Source organism: Xiphophorus couchianus, chromosome 20, assembly GCF_001444195.1.
Source record: "Xiphophorus couchianus chromosome 20, X_couchianus-1.0, whole genome shotgun sequence".
Taxonomy (NCBI): domain Eukaryota; kingdom Metazoa; phylum Chordata; class Actinopteri; order Cyprinodontiformes; family Poeciliidae; genus Xiphophorus; species Xiphophorus couchianus.
The window spans coordinates 29,129,235-29,146,514 of record NC_040247.1 but is presented as its reverse complement, the minus strand read 5'-3'; the positions used below and the strand labels follow the sequence as shown (position 1 = coordinate 29,146,514).

Below are 17,280 nucleotides of genomic sequence, written 5' to 3'. Positions count from 1 at the left end.
TATTATTATTATTATTATTGTTGCCTCTGTATTTTTAAAAATGACCTGTAAAGTCAAACTATGTTTTTTTTTCTCTCTGCAGTGTAAATATTTTTGGAGTTAAAGGTCGAAAACCTGCTTTTTAGCTATAATTTTCCTGTGGTAGACTGTAGCGAAGAACATTTCAAATGTTTTAAAAGTTTAAGGGTTTTGCAAAGACTCGATATTTTTACAATGTTGTTCCTTGATAGTTGTTTTAATTGTACTTTGAGCAGCTTCGTTGCTTGATTGGCGCTGACAACAATTTGTGTTTGTGCTAAACTGATTAAAGACCCTGAAGATCTTCCTGACACTGAAGCTTTGGACGTGTGGTCAACATGCCCAAACTTTCACTTTCTCATCATGAACCACTTCATGATCTGTTTCGCTTTGCTTCAATGACGATGCTGGAAAATACGCAGGTCCTCACCAAACTGTCCTCAAATTGTATGGAGGAAGTTGAATTAATTATATAGATTTTTTTTTCTTCTCTCTTTTTTTGATAGGAAAACATTTTACATCAAATAATAATCATTTCTATTTTATTGATAGGCACCTTTATACAATCTCAAGGTCACTCTATGAACAACAACAAAAAACAAACTGGTGAACAGGACAACCAGTAACCACACATGGACATGGCCGTGGTTTCATCTGAAGTTGGTTTGATAGGGCCATGAAACCTTTCCTTTGCTTTAGAATGATCAAGTAGACACGTGACATGGCTTGAAGACATCTAAAAATGTCTGTGAACCATCAGCATCCTCTCAGCCTATTAGACCTTTTACACAATTTGCCTCTGAAAGCTCTGTGGACAATAAAGGCTTGACCATAATGCTGGTCAAGCCATCGCCATTCTTCATCACTGCTACAAAAATGTTGAAGACAATTTTTTTTGCTGGACCTGCTGCATACCTTTTCATTAGGTGAAGCTTGTCAGCAGATATGCCTTTACAGTCCACAAGTGAGGTGAAAGATGTCCTCCATTCATTGTAGGTAATTGGGTCTCTGCTGAAAACGGTAGGCATTGGTTCCTGGGATTCTGTTAAAGGCTCTGCTATTTTTGAATAGCTTTGGCTAACTGGGGAATCTCTGCAAGAGGTGCTTGAGAGACTTGAGGGTTTGAATAATTTGTTAGGATTTTGGGGGGTTTGACACGTTACTTTGTGGCATCAATGTCACGGGCAGGCCAGTAGGGGGTGCTTGTGCTGCATAGTGTCAATTTCATATTTCCAGTTTTCTTTAAAAGACATTTAAGACCCAAACCCACACCGGAAAGAGAACACAAATACAAAAGCAACAAAAAGAAGAAAAAAAAAGAAACTACAATTTACAAAATTAAAGATTTACTGATAACAAAACTGTACTAAATCAAAGTAAGTTCAACCTCAGACACATACATCAAGACTCCAAATAAAGAACATAAAACTCTAAGGCCGCTAATAGGAGCGAGAAATGAGGCTTACAGTGAATAAACCAAACCAAAGGAAAAGAAAATCCAATGCAAGGAAACAAAAATGGGAAAAACAGAATTGGAAGAGAAGTTGAGAAGCATAACAAAAGTGAAGAAGGAAAACAGCAGGGTCTGACTGCACGGCTGACGAAGACGGCTCGCGTTACATTGGACACGTCACTGCTTCATTTTGCGTGTCGGATTTCAAAATAAAAGCGTGATGGCGCGGTGAGCTGTTGTGGGTGGTTTGGTCAGGCATCAGAAGAGATAACAGCATCCGAGGGGAGCGTTTTTCATCAGCAGTAGCTGAAATGAAGCCAACAAAAGAAAAACAAGAAGAAGAAAACCCCCCATCTGGGAATAATTTGAAATGAAACACTCACAAGGTTCTGTAAATAAAAATGAACCCCCGTGTTTTGTTGATTGAACAAAATTTCCAAAATGTGTGTACAAAATTTCCAAAATTTGCCGGGCATGCACATCCTTGAATAGAAGAGAGAAGACGTCTTAAGGACCTCTATGAACTTAAGTCAACTTTAAAATCTTTTCCATAAGAAAAAAAAAAGAGCAAACAATGAATAAATGTGTAGAAACATGAACATTTAATCAACAATTTATCCAATAAATCGGATAAATTTAGCTTTTAAAGCTAGAGGATCGTTAATAAGGTTGGTTTACTATATATATGTATATATAGTAAACCAATATATATATAGTATATATATATATATATATATACTGGAGACCAACTACATTAAGGTCTCCTTTGGCGGTGGGCCCAGAGGGCGCCGGTCTTGTTCAGCAGGAGATGATGAGGTTGTGGAGTGATTGCTGACTCTGCGCTCTCTGCAGACGTCCATGAGATGAAAGGATCTTGCACGCAGCCAGTTCGTGGTAAAGAGCGCCGAGCACCTCCAGGATGTGCGCTTTGCCTGTGAGGAAGACGGGAGCAGACGCGAGCTGAGTCGAGCACATTCACAAGCAAACCAGCAGAAACTTCACGCAATTCCCCGCTCTGTCTGACAGTAAATGCTGCTGTGTCGTTTCGTAGAACTCGTTTTGGCCGTGCGCGGTCCACTAACCGTGTTGTGGGTTGCTGCCAGACTCCAAAGTACTGAGCAATATTTTCCCCAGGGACCTTCGGGAGACGTTCTGAAACAAGACGGCGACTAGTTTCAGCTGGATGTTGGGTCATTAAAAGGCACTTTAAAAGAGAAACATGACCACACACACACGCACACACACACACACACACACACACACACACACACACACACACACACACACACACACACACACACACACACACACACACACACACACACCACACGCCTTCACACATGTGCAACAAGTGCTATAAATGTTCTCATTTTCACACTGTTGGGATTACAAGACCTAAGCCTAATCAGAAACTTTGGAGAAGAACAGAAAAAAAGAAATTACAATTAAAGAGGGAAAAACCCCAGCAATTTTGACATGTATGTCGTTAAACAAGTAATTATTTACAATTAGTCTCATCTTGCAGATATTTTTGGAAGCTGTTTTTGATTATTGATCAATAATCCTATTTTATGCTCTCAGTTTCCATTAGTGAGGCTGACAGAAAGGCCGCTGCCAGCTTGAAATCCTTACCTTTGGATTGCATTATCCTGGGTTAAGTATTAAAAAAGTTTTTAAAAAGTATTGACACCCCTGGCAAATTTAATGTTAATGTGGATTTATTCATAAAGCACTTTAAAAACAGCTATGAACAGCACTTTTTGTATTTAAAGTTCTCTTAAACATTTTGACTGCAATGTTTGACACACACCTAGTTTCTTTTTTTTTATTGAAAGAAACTGATTTGGAAAATTGTTCTTGTTATTTTTTGATATTTATATGAATTATTGTCATTTTGGTCCTTAGAAATACCTAAATTTATATGTAACTTAATATTCTGGTCTGTCTGATGATGTAATTTTTAAATATTAAATAATTTATGCTTTGATCAGTTACTCAGTGCTTGCGTAGACTTTTTACAAAATACTTGTTTAATCTTACTTGAGTAATTCCTTGGATGGATACTTTTACTTTTACTTGAGTAAAAATAGGTTGAAGTATCGCTACTTTTACTTGAGTACAACCTTTGGGTTCTCAGGGCTACAGTTCTGCCAAGAATGCACCAAGAAAATTGATTAGAATAAAGCAGTATATGCACTTTTCATATAATATACATTTTTGAGGCTTATCCAGCTTTTTTGATTAAAACTTACTCCATCTTTAAAAGGTCTATCAGTGGAAGTTTGACATACAAATAAAAAATGTATTTATTTGCCACAGTAATAGGTCTAAAATGTCCTAACCTCACTATTTCAGTGTGTTTTACCTGTTTAAAACCAGAATTAAAATTACATTCTCAGAGCGAATCATGTTTTTACGTTTTATTTTGGGGGGGTTTTAAGTAACTTACTGATGGTTCTTATATGTGTGAATATGTTTATGCAAAACACAGAGTGAAAGCAACGTTTGCTTGAGGACTTAATCAGAATTGACCTGCAGAATCACAGAACAGCAACACTGACACTAACCAAGTCTCTGAGCTGCTGCAGAAGCTGCAGGATGTCCACGAGCTTCTCCTCCACCAGCGAGAGACGGGCCTTCTCTCTGTCCAGCGACTGCAGCTCCACAGTCAGCAGCTCCGTGTCCTCGGCCCTCTGCTGCAGCTGCTGCACCAGAGAGTCCTTCATCTGGAAGGAGATCAAAGCTTGCACCTTGGCAACTCACGCGCTGCATCACCAGGATCCTTACTTCATTTTAAAAACAGTATTTTATGTGAACTAATTAGAAAAATATACTTCAAAACAGTGTTTTAAATCCACAAGTGTTCTTCATGTTGGAAAAGTGTCACCTAAAGATAATTGAGTCAAGATCCGTCTGTCCTTTGGCTCTTTGGAGGAGGTTTTGTGTTTATGTTACGCTTTATACAAAAAATAAAAAACATATCTTTCTCAACGATCGCAGGAACAAAACAACAACAACAAAACTCTACAACAATCAAACATCGAAGACATAATTTGTGGGTTTGTTTGTGACAAAAAACAGATCACAAAACTACCAATCAGAATTGATTTAGGACTCCAGGTTCCAACCCACCATGCAGGCAAAGTATGTTAAAGGGGAAAGCGACAATCACATCCTGATAAAGTCACTGCGCTCTGTGTGTGTGTTGTTGATGCTTCCGCAGCTGTGTGTGTGTTACCAGAAGAGCTCTGGGGGTGAAACAAACATCTGTCATGTGCAACGCAGCTGCATTCATCCGATGTGACTCTATTTTCACCCCCTGGATAAACACCACAACCTCTGGGTTGATCACTAAGAACTTGACAATGGGGTGGTTGATTTTTTTATTTTTTATTTTGCAGAAGTCACTTTAGGCAAAAAAAAAAAAAAGAACGACATAAACCAGATTAGGAAGTAGGGGTGCACTGATTGCAGTTTTCTGGCCGATCTCCAATTACCGATCTTTTAAAAAGCCTGACCTGCCGACTCAGATTTTTGCCGATACCAATTCTTTTTGTCTGAAATGTCGCTAAATACAGTAAGAAAGTTGCAGAGTTGGCCACAGTGGGGTGACTGTTGCTAACTGCAACCGTGCAGACATGACCTGGTGGGCTGGGCTAACAGCCAAACCTGTCTCACTGCAGGGCAGAGGAGGACAGCGGTTGATTTTTAGATCTTCGCTGAGGTGGATGAGATCGGAGGATAAGATCGGCTTTACGTGTAAAGATCGGCCGATAAAAGAACTCCCAAAATTAAGGAAATCTGTGCTGATAAAAATCAGTGCCCCCATATTAGGAAGGTGATAACATGTGAATTTCATTGGGTGACAAAGGTGACCAAACACTGCAAATCTCTTTGAAAACTGGCTTCTTGTTTTATTTCGTCATCGGTGGACATTCTAATTAGCCTGAGCGTTCACAACAGGGTCTGATGTCAGAAAGAAGCTGCAATGTAACAGAGAGTATAGGGGGCCGGGGGCAGACATGCAGCGCCACATAGAGGCTGATTGACAGCGAGCACTAAGACCTTTTTCCTGTCTCTGATTGGATGTTTCTAATTGGCACCGGGGTAAGGCAAAGGAGCTAAAGCTGACCTAAGCATCCTGGTTGGGTCAGAGGTAATGGCTGGTGGTGTGTACCTGGTCCATGTTAATCTCTGCTCGGCTTTCCTTCAGCTTCAGCTCTTTGTGCAGCCTGGTGACTCTCTCCAGGAGCTCCACCACAGCACCGTGACACTCTTCGCTCCTCGAGCTTCCGAAACGAAACATCAGCTTCTCCAGCGCCTCGTCACCACATCTGGTGAAGAACACAGACAAACAGTAGATCATTCTGTCAGTGTCTGGTAGCAGCCCCACAGTCCTGAAGTCATTCATTCCCCTTCTGCTTTTACAAACACAAACCTCACTGGTTTTTGTGCGACAGGCCACCACAGAGTACGAAAGAGCTGAAGTGAAAGGCGTACAGTGCATGATTTTTGTGTAGTATTTTCACCAATATTTCTATTGTTGGTGTTAAAGCAATTCCAAAGAATACACATGGTGGCGACAATTAAAAGGGACAAATTAACAAATAAGAAATTAGTAAAAACAAGAGCAAGAAACAAGAAAACTACAGAGGCCTTCTTAAAAATTAGATACCATAAAGAAAATGTAAGGAGGAAGAGTGTAGATCTTATTATTATATTGCAAATAAAATAATTAAAGTTCTCTTTGTGAAACCTGTGAGAAAGTGGGATGTTTTACATTATATAAATGCCATTCATATTCAGTTCAGATAAAAACCCTCTTGTCCAAATGGACACATTCAGCTAGATACATGATGTATTCCACACTGTAAAAAAAACAAAACACACATCTCTAATTTGCGGTAAAATACCTGCAGCTGTGATTGGCTGGACGTTTTGGGTATAAATACGGAACTTTACCGTATAAATTCAGTAGAATTCTGGTAACCACAGACTTTTACTGTATAAATATGATAAAATCCACATTTTTACCATATTTATATGGATTTTACCAAATGAAACCACAGCTGCCACTATTTTACCATAAATTAGAGACGGTTTTTTTTGTTTTTTTTTACAGTGCAAGGGGAAGAGGAAGACCCTGTGTGCCTGTCCATATTATCAGGCGAGGATGTTGAAGATGTGCACATAATTAGATCTGTGATAACGGGATTTCTGCTTTTTGGATTTGACGGTTATTGGGCATACCGTGAAATTCGTAAAAAGTGGGGCAGCTGTTCGGGCCTTTGAGAAGCTGCCCGGCTCGTACGAGGGACGGCGAACACTCAGACTCAGACGCTGGGCGAGCAGAACTACAGACTGGACGCGGGTCAGCTGCAGTTCCAGAAGGAACACACCTGGGAGAAGTTACAACTGACCAAAAAGTTTGGCTGTTTGAGAGTCGTAATTGAGATGTACTATAAGGCAGATGGAAAATTAACGGAGTCGGTCTGATCCAAAACAAGGCCTGAACCGACTCCCCCTGTGTCCGGCCTTTTCACTTCACTTCTACTTTAATAATACGACACACAGGTAACACAGTAGCACATTTCAAAGGAACCTTCCACTCCAAAAAACATTTTCTATGTGATTGCGAGTTTCCTCCTAGTGACCTCCCAGTAGACATGTCCGTACGGACGTGTCTCACCCCCAGGTGAGTTTACCTTCCACCACAGCAGGACAGCCTGGTTAAGATCCTCTTCATCTCCTCCACCTGCCTCTGTTGGTCTCCGGCCCGTTTGTCCTCTTCTTCGTCCGAGGCAGCCTGGCCTTCCACCGAGCGGAACAGCTGCTCCTCGACTGGCACTGCAGCACATCGACAACGTTACTGCTGCAGCACCGTCACCTGAGAACACCTAAAGGCTGCGTGTATTTTATTCTGAACCGAAGGTATAAGAGCTCGACAGTCATTCGGCGTTTTTGCAATGACAAAAATCTTTTAAGATTTTTAGTTTTTTTCTTTATCTGTTTTTGTGAGAATACTAAGAAACATTATTTTCAATAACGCCAAGTTTATATAAAGTCCTTATTTGCAGCATCTTCTTTAAAGCGCCTCTAATTCTCCCTGACGTCTGTCAGTCTGTTGGTTTTAGTCGATCCACCTACTTTTTGAGGACTGACCACAGTTTATCAGTGAGTTTAAAATCTAACAGGGAAGATGGTCAGATTAAAGGGTGAAGATGGATGAAGTTAAATCCAGGAGAATCCCAGAAGAAAAGGGTTATTGTTAGAAGATTTTAGACAGGTCACGTTCCAGAAGGACAATCAACCTACATGCTGCATACAGTCAGGGCTACAATAAAAGTGTTTAAATCACTGCCTAGTCAAAGTCCTGACCTAAATTTTTCCCTGTCACGTCATGATTTTGGGCTACTTTGTTCTGTTCTATCAAAAAAAAAAAAAAATCCCCAGAAAATACACTGATGGTCTGGAGGTGTAATGGGACATTCAAAGGGTTTGAATACTCTTTGAGACACTGTAAGTATTCAGATAAAAGTAAAATGTGTAGCTACTGGGTAGGCTTGTCAGAATAAGCAATAGATCAATTATTAAGTATGATAGTTTAAAACAAGCTCAATAATTTCCACTTGCATGATTTATTGTTTCTCTCTGTCAAAAACTTAATGACAAAAGTCTTCAGTCTGGTGCTTTGGACTCTACTAGGACAATTTGTTTACAGAGGCTTCATAATTAATTCTGTAGTATTTTTATCTATTATTGATTTGTTTTGGATATTTAAAATGTCTTCCACTTGCAGTTGTTAAATGTTCATCAGAATTCAAAGTTTATTGCTCTCTGAGAACGTGTTCCGGCATCATATTACTTGAAAATGGTCTCAAATCAACGATATTATTGTTCATCGCAATAACATCTGGGACAATTTATCGCCCAGCAGAAGCGTAATCATGACGGGGCCTAGAAGACAAAGATTCCTCACTCTTGTCAGGGGTGGTCACAGCGTGGCCGGTTGGTGAACGGCGGTCGTATCGGAGGTCCTGGCAGCACGGACGCTGCTCTGCCCCGGCGCTGCTCACTGGCTGAAGTCTGGACATCTCAGACCTGGAAGACATCGGGTTCAGAACAGGCATGGAGTCGTTCATTCTTCTACAGACGGCCATCAGGATCTGAGATTTCCATTTGCAGTATTTATTGCGATGATGACGATGATGAGTGCCAAATAACATAATGGTAGAAATCATGGGATTTAATATGAAATTTTGTGCATGAATTCTGATAGAGCTTGATTGTCGGATTCAGAGTAGCTTTTGAGCTTAAGCTTTAAGCATGCTTTTCTTTTATTAAGCCTATATTTCTGTATTCTTTTTTTTTATGGGTCTGATGGATTATTCCAATCTTAAATGTTGCATTTCGATTAGCTGTAAGCAGGACATCATCATGATTAACAGGAATTAACCTTCAATCTGTGTAGATTGATGTTCTGCTAACAGTGCACGGTTATATTTAACACAACTGCAATGACTATTAATTTCAACTGATTGCTCAAAGGAATAGTGGAAAAATGTGAATCTATGTGTAGGTTTGCGTGGTTCGAATCCTGTGGATATGCGATGAGAGGCCGTCTCTCCACGTTCTCAGAGTACACTGCGCTGAAACCGCACTTTCCATGTGCGCACCGTCGACAGTTCGGTTGGAGCTGATTTGCAAACATGAAAGAGAACATACAACAAAAAGTAGTGCGCGTTACTGCGCTGCCACGATAATTTTATAGAGGCCGTGTGATGCCGTACGCCAGATCTGGGTGGGGTAATTGAAGCCAGACTCTGGGTCTTTGAGACATTTTTACAGCAAAGTGGGTCAGTGGTAGAACAGCGCTGTTAGTGTGCAGCGCTGGAAGAAACCTTCAGAAAACACGGCTTCATTCATGCAGGTAGATGTAAAAAGCGGTTCCTGTGCATATTTAACAACTTTCTTGGTGTCATAATCAGTTTATTATCTTTTCCCCTGATACATATATATATATAATTTTTTTAAAAGCCTGATGATGCAGTTTGGGCGGATCAGTGCTTCTGTAATGCTTCTAAATTTTCAATCTTTCTTTTGCTGGCTGCCCTTTTTGTTGGGGGGGTTAGAGGGGGGGGACCAATAAGGGGCCTTCATAAATCACTGTGTAAGTGTTTCCAGATGATATCTTGGAGGAGGAAAGCTAAAAGGTAGGAGGGGGAAAAAAGAGAGCAGATTTTCAGCAGCCTGCTTCAAAAATCACCGGGTGCTTGCGCTTATGTCCCGCTATCACAAGTCTGTCGATGCTGTAAGACATTGCTTTTGGGCTCTCGTTGTTCAGTAGGAAGCGTAACGGACTTACAGGCAATCAGTCGGAGAGTTGTGTTTAAGCCACTGTGGGGGAGGAGGCCGGCAGCTGTAGTGAAACAAACACAAGGCTTCCTTGTTGCTCTGGTTACACTCATATTCAAGAGCTAAACCCGGTGAAAGTTTGTCACATGCAGGCTAACCAGCGACTGAATGCTCTTTAATTGACGTCGCAAGGCTGCTGCTCCAAGACCTTACGTCTCAAGCATTCCTGATGATAACGATGACATTTTAAATGTCACGTGAAAACTCCTTGTTTTGCCCTTTAGAAACACTTACACCTGGATCATCCACCGAAATGCTTTGGTGGAACTTCTGGGAGCCAGGGAGTCCGGCTGGGAAAGCAAACACTGATTCTGATTCGGAAGCAACGGCGTGACGTCTGACTTCGCCACCAGCAGAAACTCCTTTTGCTTTAAAGCAAGTGAAACCAACCTGTTATCCGTGATGTGACACAAGATTATGTTGATTAGGTGAAAAGGGTCTAGAGAATGGAGTGTTCCAAGAAAGAAAGAAAAAAAGTGACTTCCTGTTCTGATGGGATGGGGCTTTGATGATGTGAATATATGACCACAGCAGTATCATTGGGCATCCAGCATGGATGACTCATGATAGGTTTTATGCATGTTAGCCCTTCTGTGTTAAAGTTACAGGGATTTACTTGCTTTGGCGAGAACACCAGGGTTACCGCTTGGCCACATCCAAGATTTTGATAACTTTTAATCCCCCCATCCCTTAACTGAAGCCGATAGCTCAAAATCCCTAAGAGGAGTTCTTCAGATTTGATTAATAATTGCTGAGGGCAATTATTATGCTTCAACTAACTGGGCTTTTAAGACTTTTTTTAAAGATTCAACCTCCTAAAGGCTTCTTCAAACAGACCTCTGGCAGCTGGATACACTACAGGTCCAAGAGCTCAACCATTATTATTTTTTTCCATAATCAAGGATTCATATTCTACAAAATCTACCCACACAATGACCGCAAGGTGTCGAGTTCCTGTTCACCCAAAACAAGCTCATGTCATTAGCCTTCTAGCATTGAACTTTAGAGTTGTTGAGTGCTTTGTCATTTCGATTTTGACGTCATCTGTCTGAGGTAACCTTTTTCCCAAAGTAGTGTGGTTTGCTTGGTAAAACAAACCAAAAAAAAATCCATGTTTTATTTACATGGGAGTAGGGGTTTGGGAGAAGTGTTAAATGTCTTTAGTGATGTAAAAAGATCATATCTGACTTGTCTGGAAATGGCAGATATGATGTCCAAGACTTGTTGCAAAATGGCTGCGAAAGCCTAAATAGAAATGAAACACCTGTTATAAATGCTGGGGGGAAAAATAAATAAATGAATTTCTGTATTTTGAATTTAGTTCAAATTTTGAATTGATGAGCATGTGTGTGTGTTAGTTTTCAACCTGCTAATGCTTGTGAAATGTGAATCAGAAGAATGCTGATAGTCAGAGACAAACTTCCGTACCAGCGATAATTAAAAAAACAACATAATCAATAATCTACTTCAAATTCCTAATTACACCACTTGACGTTGTACCATCTAAAGTGGTATTTGGGTGAGCTGAGACCAAGGAAGTGTCAGGCCTTCGGTTCAAACGGTCATGGGGAATCAGTTGCTAAGATCTTTCTATAGGGGAGACTCCGCTATTGTTCATTCGGAGGCAGAATGAAAGAAGTGAGCAGAGATTGATGAGGACCGTCAGCTGTTCAGGTTCTCACTCAATAGACCTCTCTGTTGCTTTTGTGGTGTTGAATTATTTGCCATCGTAGGGTCTATGGAAGAGCGGTGAGAAGACTTTGGAACCCTGTTTGCTCAGATTAGCAGAATGTGGGTCACAGGACAACACCTAGACTTCTCAAATTTGTTATTTGAAATAACCCAAAAGCAGGCTGTAGCATGAGCTTTAATCACATGTCTGCTCATGCCAGTCTGTGTCTTAGCAGCATGAAGAGAACATTATAAGTATTTAGAGACATCTGCAAGCCAAAAAGCCACAGTTGCGGACACTGATAATACGGTTGAAGCAGGAGGAACCGAATGAGAGATAAACATTTAACCGAAACGCTTTGTACTTCAAAAGTTCAATTACACCTTGACTCCCACCAAAGCCAACCGTTCCAAAACAAGAGTTTGAGCCAGACCGGCTGGCTGACCGGCTGGCTGACCGGCTGCACACGAAGCTCGCTCAGCAAAGTTCAACAGATCGGGGCTGAAAATGGAAAAAGTTACCCACGTCAGCCCTTCGAACAGCAAAGCACGAGCATCTCAAGCATTAAGCCCAAGGTAAACAGAGTCATTTTGTTCTGCTTTAGGAGGATCTACAATTCATCAGCGCTGGATTTTTCATCACTAAGGTTCTTCTCGTGCAACAATGTGCCAAAACCCGGTCCCTTTATTTCAACAAGACTGACAAATGAGCGTTTTTCAGGCCCCGACTTAAAAATGGGCTCAGTACACGGGAGGTGACGCTAAACAGCTCGTACACGGTACAGCAGACAGAACATCTGCTCCGTCTGCTGTACCTCCCAGAGCCAGAACGGCCCAACAGCCCACACACCTAGCCGGACTTTTCACTAGCTATTTTCTTGGGATATTTTGGCATTTTTGTTTTTGCTGAATCATAATGTACAATTTTCCAAAAAAAGAAAAAGACACGTCCTCATCTCTATTTCTGTTCATCCAGTTTCATATACTAAAGATTTGTTGTTGTTGTTGTTGTTGTTGTATTAACCTTCCACACTACTCAAGTCTGCTGGTTCTGATTCTGCTCTGCATCCCGAGAACCAGAACCAAACCAGGGAGAAGCAGCTTTCAGCTTCTATGCATCACAAATCTGGAACAAACGTCCAGAAAAATGCAAAACAGCCGAAACGCTGAGTACCTTTAAATCCAGACTAAACACCCAGCTGTTTTAGAGTAAGTTGCCTTTGAACCATAATAAATGAAACATTGACCAACATATTTGATGTTTAACCATTTTGGTGATGGCACTCGACGAAATGTAACGTTTGTTGAATTGTTGTCTGTATGGTGTTTTCTTTATAAATTTGTAATTTTGCTTTATTACGTTTCTTCTGAAATGTGCTACATAAAAAAAACCCCCAACTTAATATTGATGAAAATGCATAGGCAGATTATTTCATTTAAAACAAGACATTTTTCCCTCTTATAAGCGAAATTACCTGCCAATGAAACTAGCACTTTTTCATCAATATTAAGAAGTTATTTACTTAAAACAAGCTCCTGTAACTTGCTGCATAGTTACTTGTAAGTTAGTTTTGTCTTTTCTCCAAGTGCACTAAGAGATTTGCACTAGAAAATAGACAAAACATACTCTGTAAGATTTTGTGTTTTTTTTTTTTTTTGCAGTGCGGGAATCGATTATTTATTGCAAGCGCCACAAACCTGGCACTTCATGCAGAAAAACTAACCCTTTTTCTGTGTATGCACGCAGTTGTGCATACACAGATTCAATCACTACATTACTCTGACCAGGGCTGCTGGTCAGAGTACCACCAGAAGGTATGATCAGTATATACTGTATATATAAATACTCCACTGACTGTGCTTCTGAGGTTGTCTAAAACCTAAAACACATGTGGAGTTGCTCTGATAAACAGCTTAACGTTACGTAAAGTGAAGCGTCTGTACCTGTAGTAAAGCAGCTCAGACTCCATCTGGACAACGTGCCTCTGCAGCGCCGGAACACGACTGGCCTTCGCTTCCAGGTCCTTCACCTTCTCCAGTCCGCTCAGCAGAGCCTGCCGGGCCTCCTCCACCTTCCTCCTCATGCTCGCCTGCTCCGTCTTCAGAAGCCTGTTGCTGTCTTCCAACGCAGCGACGGCCTCCTTACAGCGCCACAGGTCCTGCTCCAGTCTCTGGTTGCGCGACGCCGTCTCCTCCACCTGCCATTCTCTGGAGCTGTGCAGGTACTCTATCTCTTGGATGAGGTTCTGCAGGCTCTTGAGGTTGCTGTTGGGGCTGTTGGCCATGTTGTTGAGGGAGGCCAGCGTCCGCGGGGAAACGAAACGTCCTTCTCTTGGTTTATGCTTGGAGTGGCTTTTCCAGAGGCCGACCTGCGATGTGAAGAGAGGAGGTGAAGATAATCCCACAAACCGACTGAACGTTTTGTTGTTTGATTGGTTGACAAAGTTCATTAAAGGAATATTTCAGATTAAAACAGTCCTGGGTATGTAAATACAAGCGACTGGAACATCATGAGCTTTAAAGAGCTTAAATGGTGCCGACAAGTGGAGTGATGGTGATCTGTTTTTTTTTTTTTTCCATTTCCAAAATACCTCAATCATACGCTGTTTACTTAAAGACTTTTAATCTCCTCTGAAAAATACATATTTAGATTAACTTCAAATATGCTTTCACAAGTCAACCACTACATCAACTTTGACATCTTTCATTGGATGTAAATAACGTTAAGAAATAATGACTCTTCTGTATTAGAACGTAACCTGTAACAATGGCAGCTCCCTTCAGAAGTCACACAGCAAAAAAAAATTACAGAAAAAATACAATGAAATTATATTCTGAAGAAAAAAAGTAATAAGTATTGTATTTTCAATGTAATCTTAAAAATAAAAAGCAAAAGTCTCAGAAATACACTTTTAAAAATGTGTGGTTTGACATAAAGCTATACTTGTGCTTTTTAAACTCTGTCTATCAATGGATAATAATAATAATAATAATAATAATAATAATAATAATAATACATTTTCGTTACAAAAAATGAAAGTAATTATAACTTTAACAAACTTAACAGTATGTCATGAAAAGTGGACATACTGTATTTGTGAGAACCAGAACCTTTGATCACCCTGGTGGTGTTTCAGGTCAGCTGGGTTCACAGGAACGCCTGGAGACGTGTTATTAGGAGTCCCACAGGTGAGAGTCTGCATGACAGCAGGTGAATGTGGTGGGCAACTGGCCAGCATGTGGGATGGACTGATGTCCCAGCAGACCAATGACGACAACGCGTTGGACACTTTTTACAGTTCTGAGTCCCAAAAAGTTCCGGATCACACGCATTTAGTCCTGAGCACTGACTGGATATTTGAGCCTTTTCCTTTTTTTACAGATTGCATGCTAATTTATCGGTCTGATATGAGAGATACGTCAGACGTCGTCTCCCGTCCCGGTTGCAGCTGCGCTCGGCGTCTGTTTTACAGATCAGACACTGCAATGGCGACTGCGACAGTGTGAGCAGGAACTGCCTGCGATTCAACAACCGTCGGATGTTTTCTATTGTGGCAACCCCATCCAGACCGTGTGACGACGTGACAAGATACACAAACAGGACTATTCAGTTTAAGCGTCTTTTGCTGACTGGCTGCAAAAAATGTTGTCGCCACTGAATATTCATGTAACACCTAGTGTGGCGTCACCATTCAGGACCTCCAGTGCGTGTTGTGAACACGCCAGCTGCTCACCAGTCCAATCTTTTCAACTCTCACCAGCGGTCTTCGTGTGTGAGATTCTGCTCGCGACAAAACTACACTGTGTGCACAATTATTAGCCAAGTGAGTGTTTTGACCACGTCATCATTAAAGGCATGCTGTCCAACTCCAAACTGGGTTAACTTGAATGTTTGATGGATTTAAGCAAGAGCAGGTGACGTGTACTGAGGGACGGTGCGGCATAAGGAGGTCAACACCAGAGTTGTTTAGTACAATGACAATACATTTATTTATTTTTTTTGAAAAAAGAATATGCTTCCAGGAGTATTTTTCCTACACTGTACTTTTTGCTTTTACCTGAGTGGTTTTATAGTGAAGCATTGCTGCTCTTACTTGAGTGATTGTCTGGATTGTCGACCCACTGAATGAAGAACAAACGTGTTTAAACCAAAAATTCACCACACACACACACACACACACACACACCTGCAGTTTTTGTGAAAGTTTCATACGTTTTTGTTTTTTTAAGTAATTCCAGGGGATTTAGAAAAAAAAAGTTCTTTAAACTGATTTTGTTAATTTGTGTTACATTATTGTCATTTTTTAAATTTATTTTGTACCTAAATTACCAAAATATTTCCAGTTAACTTTAAATGTTCTTGGTGAAAAACGACCAAGCCGATCCGGGATGAAGGTCCAATCAAACTTGTGCATGCGTCGCTCAGTGTGCTGACTGTTCTGGTGTTCCGGTGTCATCAGTGGCTATGCTAACTGAGCATTCATGGCAGGCTCTCTTGAGAAGAAGGAAGAAAATCTGAGCAGAGTACATGAGAGTGATTGACAGCGCTAAGACCCTCCTCCTGTCTCTAACTGGTTGTTTCCGATGGAGTTCAATAACTAAAGGTATGTTCAAGCCTTTCTCACCTGCAGAGCCAAACAACGAGCGTCGCTGCTCTGCAGCGCGGCTCTCATGTCTTCAACCAGCTCCCTGAGACTCGCATTCTCATCCTCCAGCTTCCCTATCCTGTCCTCCGCCTCCTCCAGAGCCACGATCTCCTCGTAGCACTCCCTGCTGCAGGAGCCCGGGGAGCCGAGCCTGCAGCCGAAAGCGCGCCGCTGCGCCGGGGAGGGGGCGGGAGAGCAGCCGCCGCTCGCACCGACCGAGAGCAGCGTCTCCCGCCGCTTCAGGGGGCTCCGCAGACGGATCTGAGTTTCTATGTGCTCGCTGTCGGTCCCGACCAGCAGCCGGTCGTTCTCGTACTGGCATCCCGCCTTCGTGGTGAAGTAGCCGCACAGCTTGGCGTGGAAGTGCCTGAAGGTGAGCGCGCTGGGTAGGTTGCCCAGCACTCCGGCGGACTCTTCCGATTCCGAGTCCTCGCTCAGCCCCAGAACTTCACACAGGACGTTGAAGTCCTCCTCGGGGATTTTGCCGAGTCCTCGGTGGTCCAGGTGGTGGAATATCTCCTGCAAATACTGATCCAGGCCGGTGGCCAGGACGATGATTTCGTTTTCCACTCCCCGGTCCAGTCCGTAATGGTAAGCCAGGGTGCTCACGATCCACTGCGTCCTGCGCGCCGGGCGGCTGTACGGGTCAGGGGAGTCGGTGGCATCCATCATTTGGACCGGACAACATTTCCACGTAAACGCGAGCCGCTCGCCACTACTGTGACTCCTTCTGCTGAACGTGACCCCCTGCTCTGCGAGGGAGGCCAAGATCTGACTGAAGCTCTGCCCCCAACACCCACAAGTACACTGAAAAAAAAGGAGAGCAACCGTTAGTTAAAAAAAAGAAAGAAAAGAGAAAAGCTTGGAAGCAAATTGAACAAAAGTTTATAGATTTCAAATGCAGGCTTGACAGAATGTAATCCACTCCGGACGCAATGTCAACCGGTCACCAATGTATTTAATTTTTTATTCACAATAATGATTGTAAAAATAAAAACATGAGCTGCAGTCTTCAACAGATGTCGTCTACCCAGAGTTGGGTAGATACATTCAACTATTCAATTACAGTTACTTGAG

The 17,280-nt window shown here is 41.8% G+C and overlaps 1 protein-coding gene across 1 annotated transcript; it reads right to left on the bottom strand.

The window, feature by feature from the left end:
• Nucleotides 1-543: 543 nt before the first annotated feature.
• On the bottom strand, nt 544-17,210 carry efcc1 (EF-hand and coiled-coil domain containing 1). The gene is made up of 8 exons (XM_028001923.1): nt 16,183-17,210; nt 13,502-13,926; nt 8,451-8,572; nt 7,177-7,318; nt 5,649-5,805; nt 4,039-4,197; nt 2,554-2,623; nt 544-2,403 (listed from the first exon to the last, which is right to left on the bottom strand). Exons 1-8 carry the CDS (start codon nt 16,873-16,875, stop codon nt 2,270-2,272), a joined length of 1,902 nt encoding a protein of 633 aa, XP_027857724.1. The 5' UTR covers nt 16,876-17,210; the 3' UTR covers nt 544-2,269.
• Between the last annotated feature and the right edge of the window lie 70 nt (nt 17,211-17,280).